The sequence below is a fragment of the Chlorocebus sabaeus genome, chromosome 22, assembly GCF_047675955.1.
Source record: "Chlorocebus sabaeus isolate Y175 chromosome 22, mChlSab1.0.hap1, whole genome shotgun sequence".
Lineage (NCBI taxonomy): Eukaryota > Metazoa > Chordata > Mammalia > Primates > Cercopithecidae > Chlorocebus > Chlorocebus sabaeus.
The window spans coordinates 83,578,871-83,603,981 of NC_132925.1; the positions used below are offsets into that span (position 1 = coordinate 83,578,871).

The 25,111-nt window shown below is 37.2% G+C and overlaps 1 protein-coding gene across 15 annotated transcripts in view; it reads left to right on the plus strand.

Annotated features, from left to right (window-relative positions):
- The window catches only part of ERC2 (ELKS/RAB6-interacting/CAST family member 2), a 970,222-nt gene that overhangs the window by 300,754 nt on the left and 644,357 nt on the right, over positions 1-25,111 (plus strand). For all 15 annotated transcript variants that reach the window (XR_012090621.1, XR_012090622.1, XR_012090620.1 and 12 more), the window contains one exon: positions 24,822-24,977. Coding sequence is in view for 11 of the 15 variants with exons in the window: in XM_073010025.1 (XP_072866126.1) it covers positions 24,822-24,977 (156 nt within the window). In the remaining 4 variants the exon portion in view is untranslated. The remainder of the gene's footprint in view (positions 1-24,821; positions 24,978-25,111) is intronic.

Here is a 25,111-nt window from a genome sequence, read left to right on the forward strand (position 1 = left end):
TTTTTAAAAAATGTAAAAACCCAACCCTTAGAGTAATAATAATTACTGAGATGACACATAAAACTTCACTCCAAACTTAGCAGCTGAGGCTAAAAGGAAAATACGTAGAGTTTTCTAGATCTCATTTGCTTAAAACATTAAATGATATTCTTTGGGAAAAACAAACAATTTTGCTAGTACAGCAAAAACTATCAGATTTTCAGCAGAATTTATCAAAGAAGACATATATGAGTGACATAAGGGTTTTAGTAAAAGTTTCAGAATATGTGCTTGATTTGGTGAACTTGTTAACTAAAGTGGATTAAGAAGCCAGAGACATAATGTGAAGTTAAAAGCAGTATTTCTGTGGTAATTGAAGTGAGGATTGTGGGTATTTAACTTTCCAGTCCCATGGTCAGTGAGAGCACTTGTGTGCCTTGAGTTGTTCCTCTTGAGTGACATTTGTCCCCACCAGGCCTTTTTTTTTTTTTTTTTTTATTGGAAGTAAGTAGTAAGCAAAATAAGACTGAGTTCCTCTGAGTTGCTGAAGTGTAAGTGGTACTATTGGTGAAAGAATATGATTTTGCATTCAGGTACAACTTTAATGCAGAGGTTAATTTTTTTGTTATAAAAATAAGACTTTACTTTGTCTTTGTGCCCAGGCAGATAACTGTTGTTCTGCATGGAGCTGACCTGCAGCTGGGTTAAGTTTCACTTAAAAGGTATCTTGATATTTGGTCAAATTTAGCCTGCTTAGTTCCACAAAATATGAAAGGGATATACTGGAACACTGTGAAGTCAAGAACTACTATTTGGCAACTTTCCTGAGTTTCATGTAACTAGGAAGGGGAGAGAGTACAAAGGCAAACCTAGACTACTGAACACAATCCAATACCCATTGTGAACTTGTCTGAGTCCTGGAATCTGGTCAGGGACACTATGAAGTAGCTGACACTTCTTTGACTGTAGGGCCTACCTAGGTTTATTTCATTCACCCTCTTCTCCCAGGATGCTGTGTTCATATGAAATTTGTGCCAATCCCAGTTTTTCTAGTAAAGCAATTATGATGATGGCTTTTAGGCCTTAAGAGTATGCCCCTGCTCCTTTTGTGATTATTAAAAACAATAACAGCACTAACAACAACAGTGCCACCTGCACCAGCAGTAATACCCAATGACAACAACATCACTACCACACATGAGGGCTACAGCACTTGATGTGCAATAAACCTGTGAATAGGCACAGTTATCTCCATTTCACAGATGAGAAAGCTACGGGTTAGAGAGGATAAGCAACCTGCCCATGGTCCTGCGGCTAGTCAGATTGGCAGCTGAGATTTGAACATAAGTTTCCCCTCAAAGCTCTTGCGCTCTTTACTCCTTCTTTCTGCCTTTACTAAAGATAGGCCATAGGTTCAAATGTTTTTTCTTTCAATATTTACTTTGGAAATTGTGCCTTGAGGTTTGCATCCTAGAATGGGTAGAGGCAGCTCATGAGAGACGGAGTGGCTTATGTGATATTTTTGGAAAGGTGCAGAGCTATACTTTGTGTTAAAAGGTAAAACTCATTCTTTTTACATGTATGTGTTATCATGGCTCCAAATAGGGCTCCAAATAGGTATGTTACAGCCAACATATGCCCTGTTTCTCCCCCTGCATTTTAAGTCATGCTCTGAAGTCTTTTTTTAACAGCCTGGTGTGATAACTTGTTCAAACTTGTAAAGGACTGCGTGTTTTGATGTGCAGTGTGCATTTACAATATTAGAATTATCCTTTAGCTTATTTTTTTTTTCCTTGGGAAATTTCTTTACCTTCTCATTTTCCAACTGGAACCCCAAATATAAAACAACAACAAACCCCTTTATCCCATTTAACTATTTGCCTTAAATAATGGGCAAAATGTGAGTTTTAAGTGATGGTCAAGTCAAATGTTAGCTCTGGATGATATATGGTTGTCACTTAGAAGCAAGTAAGATATTTTTTTAGAAGCAAGTAAGATTTTTTTAAGAAGATGAGTATTCTTTCCCTTTCCTCCCAAACTCTTCTTATGATGTATTTGACTCTAAATGTTTGACTAAATGTTGACAGTCAATAATTCCTGCTATTACCCAGGTTAGTTTTTGTGAATCTAACGGCTGAAGTTGAATCATAAGCACCAGGGTTTACTGAGCAACTATTTTGTGTGCAGCACCATGGTAAGGCTTTCAGAAAAACTGAGCTCGAAGTCTTTAAGGAGCTAATGAAATGAACTACATAAACCAGGTTATAAAGTGACTTAAGAAGGGCAAATGATCAAGCCTGTAATCCCAGCACTTTGGGAGGCCGAGACGGGCGGATCACGAGGTCAGGAGATCAAGACCATCCTGGCTAACCCGGTGAAACCCCGTCTCTACTAAAAAATACAAAAATCTAGCCGGGCGAGGTGGCGGGCGCCTGTAGTCCCAGCTACTCGGGAGGCTGAGGCAGGAGAATGGCGTGAACCCGGGAGGCGGAGCTTGCAGTGAGCTGAGATCCGGCCACTGCACTCCAGCCTGGGCGACAGAGCGAGACTCTGCCTCAAAAAAAAAAAAAAAAAAAACAAGAAGGGCAAATGAGCTATGAGGAGTCAAAGGATACCAAATAAGAGAAGAACATAGAATGCTTTCTGGAGGAGGTAGCATTTGGAGAGAGCCTTGAAAAACTGGTATGATTTTGGTAAAGGGGAATATGGTTTATAAACAGTGGAAACTATAAGAGCCACGAGTCTAGTAAGTATAAGGAGTGTCTTTGGAAGAGCAAATCATTCAGTTTGGTTGAGAGAAGACATTGTAAGTTTAAAAACTGTGGTAGATCGCATTAAACCAGTAGAAAAAAAAGGTAGAGAGAAAGAAATAGTAAACATAAAAGCTAACATTAAATAACTAGAGAATAAACATATACTAGAGAGGAGCACCAAAGCTAAATGCTGTTTCTTTGAAGAGATTAACAAAAATAACAAATCCTGGTTAGAATCATCAAGAAGAGTAGAGACAGCAAAAATAACCAATATCAGGGATGAAGGGAGGCATCACTATAAATCTTATTAACATTAAAAATATGAGAGGATTTTATTAGCAACTTTATGATAAATGAAAAAATTCTTTTAAAAACACAACTTGTCAAAACTTGCTTAAGAAGAAATAGAATATCTGAGTAGTCTTATATATTAAATGAAATGATTCTATAATTTAAAATCTTACCACCAAACTAAAAACCTAAAAACCCAAACCAAACAGAAATAATTAGAGGCCCAGATGGCTTTTTTCAGTGAATTGTACCAAATGTTTGAAGAGGAAATGAAATCAATCGTACAGAAACTCTTCCAGAATAGAAAAAGAGGGAGCATTTCCCATCTTGTTTTATGAGACCAGCATATGTTTGATATTCATACCCAGCAAATATATTACAAAAAAGGAAAATTACAAGCAATCTCCTGAGTAAACACTGATGATAGAAAATATCCTAGTGAATTGAACTCAATGACAAATAAATGACATGACCAAGTGGTGTTTATTTTAGGAATGTAAAGTTGGACTGATATTTGGCTATCAATCATGATAGCCACTATATTAAGATGATAAAGGAGAAAATGAATATAATTCATAGGTACAGAAAAAGCATTTGATAAATGCAACATCCATCCCTGGCCCCCAAAAATGTTTGTAAGAAACTCGGAAGTGGAGGATTTTCTTAATATAATAAGAATAGTTACAAGAAAGCTTTAGGTAATATGTTCAATGGTAAAATGTTGAAAGCTTTCTCTATGATATAAGGAATAAGACGATATACTGGTTACCATCACTTCTTTTTTTTTATACTTTAAGTTCTAGGGTACATGTGCACAATGTGCAGGTTTGTCACATATATATACATGTGCCATGTTGGTGTGCTGCACCCATTAACTCATCATTTACATTAGGTATATCTCCTAATGCTATCCCTCCCCCATACTCCCTCCCCACAATAGGACCTGGTGTGTGATGTTCCGCTTCCTGTGTCCAAGTGATCTCATTGTTCAGTTCCCACTTATGAGTGAGAACATGTGGTATTTGGTTTTCTGTTCTTGCGATAGTTTGCTGAGAATGATGGTTTCCAGCTGCATCCATGTCGCAACAAAGGACACAAACTCATCCTTTTTTATGGCTGCATAGTATTCCATGGTGTATATGTGTCACATTTTCTTAATCCAGTCTGTCACTGATGGACATTTGGGTTGATTCCAAGTCTTTGCTATTGTGAATAGTGCCGCAATAAACATACGTGTGCATGTGTCTTTATAGCAGCATGACTTGTAATCCTTTGGGCATATCCCCAGTAATGGGATGGCTGGGTCAAATGGTAATTCTAGTTCTAGATCCTTGAGGAATTGCCACACTGTTTTCCACAATGGTTGAACTAGTTTACAGTCCCACCAACAGTGTAAAAGTGTTCCTATTCCTCCACATCCTCTCCAGCACCTGTTGTTTCCTGATTTTTTATTGATTGCCATTCTAACTGGTATGAGATGGTATCTCATTGTGGTTTTGATTTGCATTTCTCTGATGACAAGTCATGATGAGCATTTTTTCTTGTGTCTGTTGGCTGTATGAATGTCTTCTTTTGAGAAGTGTCTGTTCATATCCTTTGCCCACTTTTTGATGGGGTTGTTTGTTTTTTTCTTGTAAATTTGATTGAGTTGTTTATAGGTTCTGGATATTAGCCCTTTGTCAGATGAGCAGATTGCACAAATTTTCTCCCATTCTGTAGGTTGCCTGTTCACTCTGATGGTAGTTTCTTTTTGCTGTGCAGAAGCTCTTTAGTTTCATTAGATCCCATTTGTCAGTTTTGGCTTTTGTTGCCGTCACTTTTGGTATTTTAGACATGAAGTCCTTGCCCATGCCTGTGTCCTGAATGGTATTGCCTAGGTTTTCTTCTAGGGTTTTTATGGTTTTAGGTCTAACATTTAAGTCTCAAATCCATCTTGAATTAATTTTCGTATAAGGAGTAAGGAAAGGATCCAGTTTCAGCTTTCTACTTATGGCTAGCTAATTTTCCCAGCACCATTTATTAAATAGGGAATCCTTTCCCCATTTCTTGTTTTTGTCAGGTTTGTCAAAGATCAGATGGCTTTAGATGTGTGGTATTATTTCTGAGGGCTCTGTTCTGTTCCATTGGTCTCTATCTCTGTTTTGGTACCAGTACCATGCTGTTTTGGTTACTGTAGCCTTGCAGTGTAGTTTGAAGTCAGGTAGCATGATGCCTCCAGCTTTGTTCTTTTGGCTTAGGACTGTCTTGGCAATGTGGGCTCTTTTTTGGTTCCATATGAACTTTAAAGTAGTTTTTTCCAATTCTGTGAAGAAAGTCATTGGTAGCTTAATGGGGATGGCATTGAATCTATAAATTACCTTGGGCAGTATGGCCATTTTTACAATATTGATTCTTCTTATCCATGAGCATGGTATGTTCTTCCCTTTGTTTGTGTCCTCTTATATTTCACAGAGCAGTGGTTTGTAGTTCTCCTTGAAGAGGTCCTTTACATCCCTTGTAAATTGGATTCCTAGGTATTTTATTCTTTTTGTAGCAGTTGTGAATGGGAGTTCATTCATGATTTGGCTTTCTGTTTGTCTTTTCCTGGTGTGTAAGAATGCTTGTGATTTTTGCAAGACTAATAAAGAAGAAAAGAGAGAAGAATCAAACAGATGCAATAAAAAATGATGAAGGGGATATCACTACCGACCCCATAGAAATACGAACTACCATCAGAGAATACTATAAGCACCTCTACAGTTACCATCACTTCTATTCGATAATGTTATGGACATCCTAGGTATAAAAACTAGAAAGAAAAAAATAAAACCATTTTTATTCACAAGTACCATAATTGTGTCTGTAGAACATATCAGTGAATCCATATATACAATATTAGATTAGTGAATACATTTAGCCAAATGGCTGGCCAGTATTTTAAAATGAATCTTATTTCTACATACTAGTTATAAACAATTAGGATATGAAATTGAGAAAACAATATCACTTACACTGGTATTTAAAAACCCCAAAGATATAAGAGCAAGTCTAACAATGGCTATACAAGACCTAATTTAAATGAAAAGGTATAAAACATAACTAAATGTAGATAACTAAAAGTTTTAAACAAGTGAAACAGCTGTCAGCAGTAGGGTAGATAAAACAGTACTGGAATATTCATGCAATGAAATGCTATATGGCAATGAAAAGGACCAAGCTATTGTCATATGCAATAGCATAAATGAATACTACCCCCGAAATAACATTGAAAGAAGCCAGCCACAAAAGAACATATATAATATATGTTCCCAAAACAAGCTAAACTAATTGGTAGTATTAGATGTATGTATAGTAATTAATTTGAAGAAGAGGAGGGAAAAGTGAATGTTGGGAGGGCCAGGAAGGAGGTATCTGAAGTACAGGTAATATTCTTTTTCCATTATATTCTGTTTTGTGATCTGGTTGGCCCAAATGTGTTCACTTGATCACAATTCATCATTCTGAAAACCTATGATTTGGGTTCCTTCTAATATTATATTAATACTTTAATTAAAATGTTCCTTTAAAAATAATTCATCAATAAAAAGATAACTCAATTATAAAACTGGGCAAAGGATTTAATTGGACATTTCTCCAAAGAAGAATACAAATGGCCAATAAGGACATAAAAAATACTCAACATCATTTGTCATTAGGGAAATGTCAATCAAAACCAGCATTACATACAACTTCTCCCATACTAGGATGGCTAAAATACAAAAGACAGACAATAATGAGTGTTGGGGAGGATGTAGAAAAATTAGAACTCTCTTGTGAATAGTGCTGCAATAAACATACGTGTGCATGTGTCCTTATAGCAGCATAATTTATAATCCTTTGGGTATATACCCAGTAATGGGATGGCTGGGTCATATGGTACATCTAGTTCCAGATCCTTGAGGAATCGCCATACTGTTTTCCATAATGGTTGAACTAGTTTACAATCCCACCAACAGTGTAAAAGTGTTCCTATTTCTCCACATCCTCTCCAGCACCTGTTGTTTCCTGACTTTTTAATGATCGCCATTCTAACTGGTGTGAGATGGTATCTCATTGTGGTTTTGATTTGCATTTCTCTGATGGCCAGTGATGATGAGCATTTTTTCATGTGTCTGTTGGCTGTATGAATGTCTTCTTTTGAGAAATGTCTGTTCATATCCTTTGCCCACTTTTGGATGGGGTTGTTTGTTTTTTTCTTGTAAATTTGTTTGAGTTCTTTGTAGGTTCTGGATATTAGCCCTTTGTCAGATGAGTAGATTGCAAAAATTTTCTCCCATTCTGTAGGTTGCCTGCTCACTCTGATGGTAGTTTCTTTTGCTGTGCAGAAGCTCTTTAGTTTGATGAGATCCCATTTGTCATTGGAATCAACCCAAATGTCCATCAGTGACAGACTGGATTAAGAAAATGTGGCACATATACACCATGGAATACTATGCAGCCATAAAAAAGGATGAGTTTGTGTCCTTTGTAGGGACATGGATGCAGCTGGAAACCATCATTCTTAGCAAACTATCACAAGAACAGAAAACCAAACACCGCATGTTCTCACTCGTAGGTGGGAACTGAACAATGAGATCACTTGGACTCGGGAAGGGGAACATCACACACCGGGGCCTATCATGGGGAGGGGGGAGGGGGGAGGGATTGCATTGGGAGTTATACCTGATGTAAATGACGAGTTGATGGGTGCAGCACACCAACATGGCACAAGTATACATATGTAGCAAACCTGCACGTTGTGCACATGTACCCTACAACTTGAAGTTTAATAATAATAAATAAATTAAAAAAAAAAAAAAAAAGAAAAATTAGAACTCTCATATGTTAATGGTGGGAACATAAAATGGTAAAGCCCACTTTGGAAAACTGTTTAGCAGTTCCTCAAAATATTAAACATAGAGTTACCACATGACCTAGAAATTTCACTTGTAGGCACACACCCAACAGAATTGAAAACATATGTCCACACAAAACACTGTTCACAAGTGTTCATGCTACCATTATTTATAATAGCAAAATGCAAAAACAACCCAAATGTCTATCATCTGATATATGAAGAGACAAAATAAGGTATATCCACATAGTAGAATATTATTCATCAGTAAAAAGTAATAAAGTACTGATATATGCTGTAACATGGATGAATCTTGAAAACATTATGCTAAGTGAAAGAAGTCAGTCAGAAAAGGCCGCATATTATATGATACTATTAATTAAATGTCCAATATAGGCAAATTAGGGACAAAAAGTAGATTAGTGATTGCCAGGAGCTAGGGGGAAGGAGGAAAGAAGAGTTACTGCTAATGGGTACTGGACTTTGCATGATGAAAATGTTCTGGAATTAAATAGCAGTGATGGTTGCACAAACCTCTGAATTATACACTTTAAAAGGGTGAATTTTATGGTATGTTTATTATATCTCATGAAAACTGTTATTAAAAATAAAAGAAAATATTATAAAGGAAATGATTAATAACTTTGCTTACTTAAGGCTTACAAGAGATTCTTAAGGGCATTCTAAATATGGATAGAAAGAATGATACCTGATGCCACAAAAACACAGTACATAGCCCATAGACCCTATAAAGGAACCACACAATCAAAACTACAAAGCAACCAGCAAGCATCTTCATGATAGGATCAAAACCTCACGTCAATATTAACCTTGAATGTAAATAGTCTAAATGCCCCACTTAAAAGTCACAGAATGAAAAGTTGGATAAAAAGACAAGATTTATCTGTCTGTTGTCTTCAAGAGACCCACATCACATGTAACAACACCCATAGGCTCAAAGTAGAGCTGGAGAAAGATCTACCATGCAAATAAAAAACAAACAAACAAAAAAGGAGCGGGGGTCACTATTCTTATGTTGGATAAAACAGACTTTAAAACCAACAACAGTTAAAAAGGACAAAGAAAGCCATTACATAATGATAAAGGATAAAGACTTTTCTAACCTAAAAATGTATGTACCCAACATTGGAGCACTCAGATTGATTCAAAAATATGAACTTGTAGACCTGTGAAAAGACTTAGACAGCAACACACAATAATAGTGGGAGACTTCAACACCCCACTGTAAGCATTAGACAGATCATCGAGACAGAAAACTAACAAAGAAATTCTGGACTTAAACACAACACTTGACCAATTGGACCTAATAAACATCTACAGAATATTCCATTCATTAACCACAGAATGTGTATTCTTCTCACCTGCACACGGAACATACTCCAAGATCAACCACATGCTCAGCCATAAATCAAGTCTCAATAAATTCAGAAAAATTGAAATCATACTAACCATATTCTTGGACAACTGTGGAATAAAAATAGAAATCAATACCAAGAAGATCTCTCAAAAGCACATAATTACATGGAAATTAAACAATTTGCTCCTGAAAGACTTGAGTAAACAATGAAATTAAGGCAGAAATATAAAAATTCTTTGAACTACATGAAAACAGAGATACAAGATACCAAAAGCTCTGGGACAGAGCAAAAGCTGTGTTAAGAGGAAAGTTTGTATTGCTAAATACCTACCTCAAAAAGTTAGAAAGATCTCAAATTAACAATCTAACATCATTCCTAGAAAAACTAGAAAAACAAGAGCAAACTTACCCCAAAGCTAGCAGAAAAAAATAATTAACAAAAATCAGAGCAGAACTGAACACAATTGAGACCCAAAAATGCATACAAAGAATCAATGAAACTAAAAATTGGTTTTTGAGTAGATAGATTGATAGATCATTAGCTAAATTAACAAAGAAAAAAAGAAGATCCAAATAAGTACAATCAGAAATGACAAAGGTGACATTACAACTTATCCCGCAGAAATACAGAAGATCCTCAGAGACTGTTATGAACACCTATATGCACACAAACTAGAAAATCTAGAGGAAATGGGTAAATTTCTGGAAACACTCTCTCAAGATTGAATGAGGAAGAAATGGGAACACTGAATGGACCAATATTGAGTTCTGAAATTGAATAAGTAACAAAAAAACCTACTAACCAAAAAAGCCTTGAACTGGATGGATTCACAGGTGAATTCTGTCAGACATACAAAGAAGAGCTGTGCTAGTTCTACTGGAAGTGTAACAAAAAGTCAAGGAGCACAGACTCCTCCCTAACTCATTCTACAAAGTCAGTATCACCCTGATACCAAAACCTGGCAAAGATACAACAAAAAAAGAAAACTACAGGCCAATATCCCTGATGAATGTAGATGCAAAAATCTTCAACAAAATACTATCAAGCCAAATTCAACAATATCAAACAATTAACTCACCACAATCAAGTAGGCTTCATATTTGGAATGCAAAGTTGGTTCAGCATGTGCAAATCAATAAGTATGATTCACCACATAAACAGAATTAAAAACAAAAACCATATGATAATCTCAATAGATGTGGAAAAAACTTTCAATAAAATCCAACATCCCTTCATGATAAAAACCCTCAAGAAACTAGGCATTGAAACAACATACCTCAAAATAATAAGAGCCATCTATGACAAACCCATGGCCAACATCATATTGAATGGACAAAAACTGGACGCATTCTCGTTGAGAACTGGAACAAGACAAGGATGCTCACTCTCATTACTCCTAATCAACGTAGTACTGAAAGTGCTAGCCAGAGCAATCAGGCAAGAGAAAGAAATAAAAGGCAACTAAACAGGAAAAGAAGTCAAGCTATATCTCTTCACTGACAATGTGATTCTATACCTAGAAAACCCTAAAGACTGCCAAAAGGCTTCTGGAACTGATAAACAATTTCAGTAAAGTTTCAGGATACAAAATCAATGTACAAAAATCAGTAACATTTCCATACACCAACACTGTTCAAGCTGAGAGCAAAAGCAAAATCAAGAATGCAGTCTCGTTTATAATAGACACACACGCACGCGCGCACGCACACACACACACACACACAATACCTAGGAATACATCTAACCAAGGAGGTGAAAGATCTCTATGAGGAGAACTGCAAAACACTGCTCAAAGAAATCACAGATGACATAAACAAATGGAAAAACATTCCATGCTCATAGAGTGGACGAATCATCATTAAAATGGCCATACTGCCCAAAGCAATTTGCAGATTCAATGCTATTCCTGTCAAACTACCAACGTCATTTTTCCCAGAACTAGAAAAAAACTTTTCTAAAGTTTTTATGGAACCAGAAAAGAACTTGAATAGCCAAAGTGATTGTAATAGGCTGTCCTCACATTGCTATAAAGAAATACCTGAGGCTGGGTAATCCATAAAGAAAAGAAGTTTAATTGGCTCATGGTTCAGCAGGCTGTACAGTCATGGCAACAACATCTGCTCAGCTTCATGTGGAAGCTTCCTGAGGAAGATTACAGTCATGGCAGAAGGCAAAGCAGGAGCAGGTATATCACATGACAACCTGGAACAAGAGCTGGGAGGAGGGCCCAGACTATTTTCAACAACCAGGTCTCCTGTGAGCTAACTGAGCAAGGATTCACTTAGCAGCAAGCGGATAGTGCTAAACCATTCATGAAGGATCCACTCCCATGATCCAATTACCGCCCACCAGGCCCCACCTCCACTATTGGGAATCACATTTCAACACAAGATTTGGAGCAGACAAACATCCAAACCATATAAGCAATCCTAAGCAAAAAGAACAAGGCTGGAGACATCATATTACCCAATTTCAACATAGTATTGGTATAAAAACAGACACATAGACCAGTGGAACAGAATAGAGAACCCAGAAATAAATACACACATCTATTGCCATCTGATCTTTGAAAAATTGACAAAGATAAGCAAACAACTTCCTATTTAATAAATGGTGCTGGGATAACTGGCTAGCCATATGCAGAAGAATGAAACTAGACACTTATATTTCACCATATATAAAGCTTAACTCAAGGTGGATTAAATATTTAAATGTAAGACCTCGAACTATAAGAATCCTAGAAGAAAATCTAGGAAACACCATGCTGGACATTGGCCTTGTGAAAGAATTTATGACTAAGTCTTCAAAATCAATTGCAACAAAACCAAAAATTGTTGAGTGGGACCTAACTAAAGATCTTCTGCATAGCCGAAGAAACTATTAACAGAGGAAACCAACAATAGCTGCAGAAGGTGAGAAAATATTTGCAAGCTGCACATCCAGCAAAGGTCTAATATCCAGAATCTGTCAGGAACTTAAACATTGAATAAGCAGAAAAACAAATAACTCCATGAAAAATTAGGCAAAAGACATGAACAGACACTTCTCAAAAGAAGACATGCAAATGTCCAACAAACATAATCATCACAGAAAAGCAAATAAAAACCACAGTGAGAAACCATCTTACACCAGTCAGGATGGCTATTATTAAAAAGTCAAAACACAACAGATGCTAGTGAGGTTGTAGAGAAATGGAAGCACTTCTACACTGTTGGTGGGAATGCAAATTAGGTCAGCCTCTTTAGAAAGCAGTTTGGAGATTTCTCAAAGAATTTAAAAGATAACTACTATTTGACCCAGCAATCCCATTACCCAAAGGAACGTAAATTGTTCTACGAAAAAGACACACACACTTACATGTTCATTGCAACAGTATTCACCATAGCAAAGACATGAAATTAACCTAGGTGCCCATTAATGGTGCACTAGATGAAGAAAGTATAGTGTGTATACACCATGGGATACTATGTACAGCAATAAAAAAGAATGAAACCATGTCCTTTGCAGCAACATGGATGCAGCTGGAGGCCATTATCCTAAGTGAATTAACACAGGAACAGAAAACCAAATTCTGCATGTTCTCACTTGTAAGTGGGAGGTAACCATCAAGTACTCATAGACATAAAGATGGCAACAATAGAAACTGGGGACTACTAGGGAGGAAAGAGGCAAGGGGACAAGGGTTGAAAAACTATTGAGTACTATACTTAATACCTGGGTGATGGGATCATTTGTACCCCAAACCTCAGCATCACGCAGTATACCCAAGTAACAAACCTGTACATATACTCCCTGCATCTAAAATAAAAATTGGAAAAATAATAACCAACTATGAAACGTGTTTTTAAGGTTTATAGTAGTTTAGAGGTTTAGTATTCTTAATGTGTAAAAAGGTTGTATTTATCAATGTGGAGTAAAAACTTGGGGGAAAATGTACTAACATGTTGACATTTGTTCTGGGAAGAGAGATTATAAAGGATGTTTTTCCTCTTCCTTCCTCCCATGTTAGTCCATTCTCACGTGTCTATAATGAAATAGTGAAGACTGGCTAATTTGTAAAGAAAAGAGGTTTAATTGGCTCAGTTTTGCAGGCTGTAGAGGAAGCATGTTGCTGGCATTTGCTTGGCTTCTGGGGAGGCCTCAGGAAACTTACAATTATGGTGAAAGGTGAAGAGGGAGGAGTCACAGTCAGATGGCCAGAGTAGAAGCACGAAGCAGGTAGGGCGGGGTGTGGAGGGGTGCCACACACTTTTAAATGACTCTATCTCATGAGAATTCACTCACTATTGCAAGGACAGCATCAAGCATATGGTGCTAAACCATTCATGAAAAACTGCCTCCATGGTCCAATCACCTCATTCTAGACCCCACCTCCAACATTGGGGATTACAATTGAACATGAAATTTGGGTGGGGACACGGATCCAAACCATATCACTCCCCTAAATTTTCATATTTTCAATAATGTGTATTTTTCTAAACACATAAATGATCAGGAATTATTTTGAAAAACACGAGTTTGTTTAAAAAAAAAAAAAAGCCATCATCAGAAACCTTGAAAATGCATGGTTTTTTAAAATCTTTTTTTTTTTTTCTGAACTGAGAAGGTTCCAAATGGGAGAGGGTTAGGCTATTTATGGAAATTTGAGAATTTTGCTTGCTGCTTACTGCTTCTCTATGCTTCAGCTTTCCCATCTGGGAAATGGGTCCATGATACTAGTCTGTACAAGTTGTGGTAGGGATTAAAATGAATTAAGGCTTGGGAAAATCCTGGCATATAATAGAGGATCAAGGAATCCTTTGTCTTTCCATCTCTTCCCTTTGAGTTTGGAAATTGAGTTTTATCTGTAAAAAAGAGGTTGTGCATTTGAGCAAGGACCACCAGAGAGAAGGAACTAAATAAGCTTATTTTAGACAGAGAGAGTCTTAACTCTGAATACACACATAGTTTGCATGTTGAAAAGACTTTAACAGTGTCTTTGAAAGCAGAAAACAGTGGAGAAAAAATAGCAAGTCTCAGGAGGTCTATGGCAGAATAAATGACCTAGGAACTTAGCTTCCTGGCTATTGGGTGTTTGGCAAGTCCCTTGTCCCTGCTGGCTCTCACTCTTCTTATCTGACAAATGAAGGGATTGGACTAACTGTCCTACTTCAAAAATTCTGCCAAGTCTGAGGCTTGATGACTGGCAATTTGGACTCTCAAGGGGCCCTCCTGGGGAGTCTGAATTGACATGACATTCTTGCAAAGTTTAAATCTTAACTTAATTTGCTTCATCTTGGCCAGCCCTGTCCAGGCCAGCAGTCCCTGCCCTCTCCCTTGCTGGTGCTCAGGTTCCCTGCCTATTGTTTATTTAGGGATTGCAATTTCCTTACTGGCGTGTGCCCCTGCCAGCAGGGTTGAGAAGTCAACCACAGGCCTTATGTGAACTTCCCCTTTCAGGTTTCAGTAATGACAGCATACCAACCATCACATGCCTCATCCCTGAGGCATGGTCCAGTTTCCACATCCATCAGGCCACATTGGTGACTTAGGGTGGCCTGAATTCCACTGCTGCCTGTTGCTTTTTTTTTTTTTTTCCTGTGAGACAAACTGGTTGAATGTAGAATGATCTGTGGTATGTTTCAGCGATTCTAAAAGGAGACACCAAACCCAACCAGGAAGTAGGTTAAAAGGAACGGGAAGAGCAAGTTCAGCTTGCCAGAAGGCTAACAAGGAGAGCTTCTTCACTTAATCTTTTCCTAAAGAGCACTGGAAGAGAAATAGAGGGTTCAGATGTCCATCTTTTTAGGCTCCCTGAAATGCATTTGCTGTGTTACAAGTAGTATTCCCTGAATTGCTGGCATTCTCAGGATGGGCAGCTGGAATTCAAACCCTCTTTCCATTTAGATGTACGTGAAAGATGAAATGCAACCCATCGTTGAGGGGATGGCCCTGCACACATGGAGGGACTGCCCACTCATCTGGAAGCAGTTTCTGAAAATTTTTCCCCCCTTTCCTCTCTCCCCAGCCTCTTTACTCTTTTCTTTTGACCTTGCTCGGTGATCTTTAGAGGCTAAAATTACTGTGGAAGAAAGAACCAGAATAGCATACGTTCTCTGAAGCCAGTCCCTTCTGAGGTTGGCCTGTGGACAGCAAGGTTCCAATATGTGGCCTCCTCTCTCCTATTCAAGGCAGGCCTATCTATTGAGGGAATTATTCCAGTTTACCCAGGGGGAAACCTTGGGCAAGCTATTTGTCATCTGTAAGTCTTCTGACCTGTTAAATGGGTAAAATAAATCCTTAATTCATAGGATTATGGGGAAGATTAAATGAGAATTTCCAGCACAGTGCTTGTGTAAGTTATCAATACATACCAGCTATTTTTTTTTTAACCTCGAAGTTGAGGAGCTTACAAATAAATACAGATTTTTGTGTTCCTCAATCCCCCAAAAGAGAATGTCCTTGTGTGAAACTAAGTCATCAATAGTTTTTTGCTCACTAGATGATTTTGATGCAGTTGGTATTCAGGTTGGCATTGGGGAACCTTTGCTTTAGTGTGTGTCACAGGCACATGGAAATGATTTTTAATCAGTTAGTGCTCCCTTCCATGCACTAGGGATGTGGAAAGCTCTTGACATTAACTGAAGTAGTTTTCTTTGCAGGACCAATACTCAGATGAGAGGCACAGGTACAGTTACCTTGGTTGCTAAAATATTGCAACACTTCTACAGCTACCCCAAACCCTCAGAGTACCCTTCACCCATCTCCAGCCCTTACCTAGGGGTCCCCAAATTTAGCAACTAAAGAGTTAATCCTTGGCCCTGCAGGGACTTCCCAGACCTGGTTCCAGTGCTTCAGGAGGTGTCTGTCTTGTGGGGATATGGGTCTGTTCCATACTGGCTGTTGAGTGACTCGGGAATCACTCCTGACTCCATGGGATTTAAAACACTGGGGTTCAGTTTCCAATTATGGTAACACAACTCCGATGAAACTACCCTCATGTCACCAATGACATCTTAACCTTTTTCTTAGTCTTTAGGCTCCTCAAAACCTTTGACTCCTCTTCTTTCTTAAAACTATTCACTCATTTTCTAGGACTTTTCCATAATTTCCATGATTTTTGCCCCTCTTTCTTTTGGTGATTCTTCTACCCTTTTCTCTATCCTTTATTCTGAACCATGTCTGAGAATTCTTTCACCACTAAGTGATGGTTTTGTCATCTCCACAGTTTTCAAATTCCATTTTGGCATCTGGTTTTATTACTAACTGCCCAAAGGCTATCTTGTTGCCTTCTTGTTTACCAGTTTATGACTCCCTTTCAGAGCCTCGTACAAATTCCTAGCTTGATTCTGAAGACTGATTATCATTCTGCACCACCTTCCTTTAACTTCCAACTCCTCTGCAGCTACACATGATCTATATTATTTGAACAATTCTGTCTTCTACTCTTCCTTGAAACATAGATGCTCTGTATTCATTCTCTTTTTCTTTAAACTTACATTTATTAAATATTATATCCTGGGCACCATACTGAGTGCTCTTGATTTTGTATGTATTATTACTTCTAGCTGGAAAGAATTTCATCTTCTCTGTGATAATATTATTTTTATTCATCTCCAAACCCCATGTTAGCCTCCTGTGCTTTCTTGAGATTTCTTGACTTTGCTATGGCAATCTTACCCATTCCCGACTTCTCTCTATATAGACTTAGAGAATATTACATATTTTGGCATTACCTTTCTCACTATCACTTGTGCATTATATTTTTTCTGTTATAAGTAACAGAAAACTTACTGTCATATTTGGTGTTCTGGAGAGAGGATGGTTCAAATGTAGCTATATATAGCTGTTCAAATGATGTTATAAGGGCCCATTGATTCAGGTAGGTTCTCAATACATGATATCAAAGAAGGCCACATCCAGTCATGGAGTTATTTTCTTTTTTTTTTCCTTTTCCTTACTCAGAAAAGAAGAGAGAGCTCTTTTCTCCTCTGGATTAATGTTAGTCCCCTGAAAGAACTCTGATTAGCCTTCCTAGAGTTATAAGTTTACCCCTGAATCAATCACTGTGTTCAGAAGATCCATGGTACCTGTCTCTGGGCAGGGCCACACAATTTAAAACTCTATTAAAACCGTGGGGATGTTGGGAAGATGCAGCTCCCAAAAGGAAAGGAAGCTGGGCAGACCAAAAAAGTAACAGATATGTGCGATAGTTGGAAAGAGGAGGGATGCTAACATTTATTGAGCACTACTGTGTTTTAGCTGTTATTCTGGAAACTTCCATGTAGCCACTAATTTAATTCTTGTAGCAACCTTAGGTTATAGGATTAGCAAGGTTAGGAACATGCTCAGAAAGTTTAAAGGATGAAATAAAAATGTAAGCTACTGTCTTCTACTTGTGTAAGTAACAACTGGGGAATTAGTAGGGACTTACTACATTGTTTTTGGCTTATGATAATAATGACAACTTTTCACTCTCTTGGGGTAGGCTCTGTGATAGGCACTTTGTATGCATTACACCTCACTTGTAATTTTCTTAACATGCTCATGAGCATGGTCTTATTGTAAAAGCCTGAACTAGGATTTGCATCCAGGTTTGTGATTCCGTAAAGGTCAGATGTTTTACCTTCACATGCGGTATGTCTGGATTGCTTTAGATTTAGCTCTTTTTCTTAGAGCTGAGTCCATTAACAACAAGAACAAATTAATATATGAAGATCATAACTTCAAAGGTCACACAGTGTCCAGCAAGAACCACTGGAGACACATCTGCTCATGAGTCCTTAGTAATATGCGCAGAGACAGGACGACAGGAAGGATGTGGTCCAAGGGCATGGGTTTCGTGAAGAATGAGTCAGAGCAGGCAAAGGAGACTGGGAAAACAAACATCAAAGCACCCTAATTGCTTTTAATTTCATCTAGTCCAACCTTCTCTGTGCTTGTACATTTTGCCATAAAGAATTAGATACCATCGAATTCTCCTGTCATCTTCTAATCTAGGTCATCATCTTTTATAGTTTGATAAGGCCCAAGAAGACGAGTTTTTTATTTTTTTCATATTTGTTCTTTTTACTAATATATCTTAGGCCTAAGTCAACTTCTTTCTGGAGTGTCTAACTTGGGCTCATATAACCACCGTCATCCCACACAGTAAATCCTTCCAAAGGCAGGGCCTTACTCAGATAGTCTAAGATCCAGGGCTGCTCAGTTGTGTTTGCAGCTATGACTAGATGATTTTTAAAAGTTAAGCTGTTAAGAGCCTCTGTGGTATCCAGTAATAACAGTTTCGAGTTTTATTCTAAATAAAGTGTAATATAATTATGTAGGGACATTTCCTGAACATTAGATCACATCTTTTAAAAACCAAATTGGCCCTAAGTTTGTTGATCAATGTCCGTAGACCAATATGTGATCACAGTGAATTCAATGCTCTGTAAAAACCACTTATGTCTTCTCTCTTGGCCTGATATTAAAATGAAACCAGTAATTCTCACGGTATTTAAAAGGAAAGCACATTGTGACACTCAGCAATAACATAATTGTTACTTTTTGTGACTAAATGATATTGCTTCTTTTTGATGTTCCACCCACTCACCATTTCAGTATTCACAGTTCCTGGAGAGGGATTGAAATCTGTTTCTTACTGCTTAAGGGGAACATAATGTTTGACAAACACAAAAAGAGTAATAATGGCACCCCGACTAGCAAAGATACTCCAGAAAATTTACTCCCAGGGTTGCTGTACACTTAATGTCAAGTTGGATGGCTCTTGAAACTAGGTTCATGTTTTTTTAAATGTATTTGGAAAATAGAGTTACCCTAGTTTCTTCTGCATTGGTCAGTGTTGTCCCTTGTGTCTTGTGGACATGTGCAGTCATTTAGAACACCCGAATCACCCAAGGATCTTGTGAAAATATAGATTTGGATTCAGTAGTTCTGAGTTGGGGCCGGAGATTTTGCATGTGGAAAAAGCTCCCAGGTGATGTCAGTGGCGCTTATCTGTGACCACACTTTGAGTAGCATGGATCCAGGCTGTCCTTCATGTTAGAGAGAGAAAGATGCCCATGGATCTTGTTGAGATCTACCTGGTATCTCACACACCTGGCAAAGTGACTGGTTCCCAATAGGTGCCCTATGCATTTGTTGAATTAATGAATGAATGAGAGAACTCCTTGTCTAAGTTTACTGTTAATCTATAGCATACATGTTCTAGAGAAGTCTAGAGACAGATTTAAAAAAAGAGAGAGAGAGAAAAGGAAGAAATAAACTTATTTCAATTTTCCCATCCCACTTTCATTCTCATTTCTATAACTATAGCCTTCATGGGCTAGTGCTAGTGTCTACGGCTGGTTTAAACATTAGCATGGTGGACCTAGTGGGTAAATGGCTTCTGGGGTTCAATTCCGGTGTTTTATTTATTAGTTGCCCATCAGATACCTATTTTGCATTTTTTAGATGTTAGATGTAAAATAGTCTTGGGTATAAATCCTTAATTAGAAGCTATGATGTATAATGTATGCATCAAATTTTTGTAAGTATTATTTTATGAATCTGTAGAAAGAAATGATTGAAAAGAGACACTCAATTGAGATCTTTTTTTCCTAACTGAAGCAAACATTTTTCAGATGTTTATTTTTTCCCTGAAAATTTTTTTCTACATCTTTACATTCCATAACCAAAATACAATATAAAGACAAAACAATTTCATGGTTGCCCTATCTCAAGACTATTTGAAAAACATTGCCTGACACATGAGGCGCTAAGTTCCAGGAGTATGGGGTTCCACGTCTGTTCTTTTACTGATGTAATCTTAAGTGCTGGGCTTAGAACAGAAGCTCAGTAAACCACTTTTGAGTGACAGAAGCTGACAGGCTGATCTAGATATTTAGTCCCCGCCCCCTTCGTTTTAAATTGGGGGTGATTGTGGCAAGTTTTCCCTTGAAGAATCCAAATTGTTGTTTTGACTCTTCAATTTTACTAGTAATATTACCCAGAGCTTAATGTGATCATTACAGGCCTAAATTTTTTCAGGAATTGACTTCTAGAGGCAGTAATACTGTTGATAAACAAAATGAAATAGATTATTTTGCTTCAGGACTTTCCAGAGCCATTCATGTTAATGTGCATTGAAAATTCCTAATAAGCATTTCTCAAACATACTTGACCCTGCAACCCCCCTTTTCATGGAACATTTGGGTTCTGTGAACTTTGAGAAAAGCTACCCTATGTTATATTTCACTTTCCCCATCTCTAAGGAAGGCCCACAATTATCTGCCTCTAGAGCTTGTTTGTTTGTGAAATATAATCAAGATGTGTGTTTGAAAATCATTCCATATATTGTTTTAAAATATCAGCCATAAATAACTTGTAAAAAGGTTCAGATGAAGAAAACTCTTTGGCGATTAGGGCGTAAAATGTTGCTTTACCTTCTGAAACTCCACTTTTCAGGAAGTTACAACATATGTCTTCATTTATGTATTTTTTTCTCTATTCCAGATTAGTGCGTTGACTTTCTGAGCCATGTGCATTTAGTATCTCAATATCCATATATCACATTCAACCATATCAGGACTTGATATGGACTTCCATAGTCCTCCTTACATATATAAGGTTTTAGTCATTTATCTTAGTGTTAGCGATTTTTAAAAAAGAAAATGATAAAATTCCTTCCCTCTAAATTCTTTGGACTGACACAGTTGAAAAGTAGTAGACATGCCAGCCATTATGTTTGCTTTTTATTTTCATGTTTACATTACCTCAGTCCTTCTCTGGTTTGGCATTTTGAATATCTTCTTGGGCACAACCCAAAACTGTCTGATACAGCTGTATTTTTTGTATCAGTTTTCCTTTAAATCCTAATGATATTCTCCTACCTACTTTTCTCTGTGCTCATGATGTGAGGTATGAGCTCTGTTGCCCTTGAAATTGACTTTCTACATAAGAACAGAAATATAGGCTGGGCACAGTTGTTCACACTTGTAATCCCAGCACTTTGGGAGGCTGAAGTGGGTGGATCACTTGAGGTCAGGAGTTCGAGACTAGCCTGCATGGTGAAACCCCGTCACTACTAAAAATACAAAAATTCGTTTTACGTGGTGGCACAGGCTGGTAATCCCAGCTACTTGGGAGACTGAGGCATGAAAATTGCTTGAACCTGGGAGGTGGAGGTTGCAGTGAGCCGAGATCACACCACTGCACTCCAGCTTGGGCAACAGAGCCAGGGAACAAAGACGTTTGTGAGAAAAAAGAAGGGTGTTGCTTAATTTGAGAAAACTAGTAAAAGTAAAAATAATTTCAAAATATGTTTGGTGAAATTTTAACTTAAGATGTCAAGAAGCTTTGCTATGTTAAGAAACTTTCTATCTCAATCCAGTTCTGATTTTTCTTTAGTAGTATGTAATTCTTGAGTCCAGTGAAAAGTTGCATCTAAGCCATTTAGAAATTGTCAGTTGTAGTCCATGCTCACTAAAGCCTCAGGAGTTTACTTTCTCAGTAAAACTCAGAAAACTGAGGCTTGCGAGGAAGCAGAGTCGTCTCCTCTTGCCTCCATGATTGGGCGTTGGAATTCCACCAAGTGTTATGAAAAAATTCAGGTCTAAGATGTGAAGATGTCAAAGTGTATTGTGCCACACACATACCCACCTACACATATATTTATATAGGTATATATATGTATACATACATACACATTTTATGGTCACTTAGATTTGAGTTGAAAATCCATCGAAATTTTATATAGGAAGAGCTGGGATATTAGCCCTTACCCTCACACTTACTTTACAGTTCAGTTCTTCTAAAGATTGTACTTAGCTATTTGTAAATGCTTAAATATTGCACTTGGGTATTTGTAAATCTCATCAACAACCAATTTGTATATCAATAGAGAGAAAAAAATCTATATCATATTGATTAGAGTTTTAATTGAAATAACTTTTTGTATGTTTTAAGGTGAAAATATAATCTTAAGGCTTCCATGGGAATGAACACAAATGTTAATAGTGGGTATATATGAGTGGTGGGATTATGAATAATCGTAATTATCTATATAGCTTTTCAATTGTTGTTTAATGAGTTTTGATTTTATAGCCTGAAACATGTTGATTCAAAATGACTCTTAGTTATTTGGAAAGTCTCTTTTGAACTTCTAGAAGTTCTTTTTCCATAGCACTTCCATTATTGCCTTTCTTTTCTTTCTTTCTTTCTTTCTTTTTTTTTTTTTGAGACAGAGTTTCGCTCTTATTGCCCAGGCTGGAGTGCAATGGCACGACCTCGGTTCACCTCAACCTCCGCCTCCTGGGTTCAAGTGATTCTTCTGCCTCAGCCTTGTGGCTGAGATTACAGCCATGCACAACCATGCCCGGCTAATTTTGTATTTTTAGTAGAGATAGGGTTTCTCCATGTTGGTTGGTCAGGTTGGTCTTGAACTCCCTACCTCAGGTGATCCACTCGCCTCAGCCTGCCAAAGTGCTGGGATTACAGTCGTGAGCCATTGCACCAGGCCGCTTTTCTTTTTATCTATGGAGTTCTTACAGCTCAGGACTTAAGTAAGTCGCTAAGTATCACTCCCCATGTTTGTAAGCTTGACTGTCTTAGCACAGTACTATAGACTGGGTGGCTTCAATAATGGAGATTTGTTTTTCTCACAGTTTTGGAGGTTAGAATGCCGAGATTAGGGTGCCAGCATGATAAGGCTCTGGTGAGAGCTCTCTTCCTGGCTTGTAGATAGCTGCCTTCTCCCCATGTTCTTTCTTGGTAGAGGGAGAGTGAGCAGCTTCCTGGTGTCTCTTCTTATAAGGGTTCTAATCCCATCATTAGGGCCCTACTCTCCTAGCCTCATCTAATCCTAATTACCCACCAAAGGCGCCATCTCCAAATACCATTACATTGAAGGTTAGAGCTTCAACATATATATTTTTGGGGGACTCAACATTCAGTCCATAACACTTTTTAAAATTTAAACTGGTAGTATAGAAGATTTCCAGAAATGGCATCTAAATAGAAAAATACTGGCAGAATATACAAGAAAGCATTAATGGTAGTTATTTCTAGACAGTAGGATTAGAGGTTTTCTCCATTTTCTGTGAATTCAGAGTATATTGCTTTTATAACAGAAAAAATACAATAGGTATTATTTTTAAAAGAAAATGAAGTACTACAGAATGTTCCATTTCCTAATAATCTTGGAATTTTCAAAATCTTTTTATTTCATCTTCTTGTAGTTTTTCTGAGAATTAATAAAAGTGTCTGTGGAACATAGAGCACTCAGTTCTTGGCACATAATAGAGTTGCATAAATTTGCTGGTCCTCCTTTTCCTCCTTTTAACATGATGACAATGTTAATGATAACAACAATGATAATTACTATATTGCCATAGGAGATATACCATTGGGCGTATATTATAGGAAAATAAAGTAGACAATAGCCACAAAGTCAGGACAGACACATTTGTTGCGAGGTTTTTAAAAATGAGTTACTTATAAATAGAATAGCCTATTCATTGTTTTTACTTTTGGAATTCTTAGTCTTTTTGATTCTGAGAAAATGAATTGGTTAAAAAAGTTGGTAGATTGTTCTGAATTAGCATTCAGTTACAAATTAATATGAACTCCTTAACTCTGTGCAATAAAATGGCACGCAGATGTGACACTGAGAAAACTTGAAGTCGGTTTTTGATGTGTCAAACTTTCATTCCAAAGACTGACTGAAGCCTAATACTTACGGTTATGGAAAATTTTTTTGTCATTTTTTTTTTTGTTTTGGTTCCTCTGTAAGAGCTCTCTCTTCTCTACTTTCTAATGCATTGTTTCTAGTACTCTATCTTGTGTATGGAGTCTGTCATTGGTAACTTTTTCCCAATTAATTCCACATCTGAGTGTAATATTTCTAGTTGTTGGCTCCATAAATCAATAGGTTGAAGTGCCCTGCAAGGTAGTCATGTTTTTTGTCACGTAGGGACCTGACTGCTCGCCAAATAAATTATGACATTATGATGTACTATTTCCAATCACTATAAATTTTCAATATTTAGTGTATCAGTCATACCAAGTCAAGATCCAGTTATTTAGTTTCACTTACGTCTGTATTTTAGATGAGAATCCTTTTTCCCATTAGTAGATTTGAATTTCTTTCTCTCTCAGAGTCAAATTCCAAACATGCCTTATAAAACCAGCCATAAAATATACACATAAACTGTTTTTGTGTTTATAAGTGGATTCAAAAATATACAGTGGTAAAACTATATCCCAAATTAAAATCTGTCCACTTAAATGGTGTTCTGTTTTGTTTTTTAACACTTAGATTACTTTTATCACTGTTGCTTTTGTAATTTGATTCCCAGATATTAGACAAACATATCTAGGTAATTCTCTGTATTGTATTGAAACATGGTCTTGATTGGGAGCTTAAACTGTCATCTCACAAATGATCCTCAGCTGTGAAAAAAATAAATTGTTCTGAATTTGGGGCTGTCTACACCATGGTTAATATGTAACAGCACTACCAAAATTACTTTCTTAAATTCTGTTTTGATGATCTTAAAAATAATTTGTATTCTTTATTTTTATTTTTCTTTTCTTCTTTACCAACAGGACACAAAAATCGCTTCATTGGAGCGAAACATAAGGGATCTTGAGGATGAGATCCAGATGTTAAAAGCCAATGGTGTGCTGAACACTGAGGACCGCGAAGAAGAGATCAAACAAATTGAGGTTTACAAAAGTCACTCCAAGTTTATGAAGACCAAGGTACGGTCCAGGGTTATAAACTTTTATGTTCTTAATGTGACTAGAAAGTTACAGTTTACATATGTACTTTTTCCAAATACCCATATAATATGCTTTATGTGATATTATTTAATATATGGACAACAAAGGAGAAT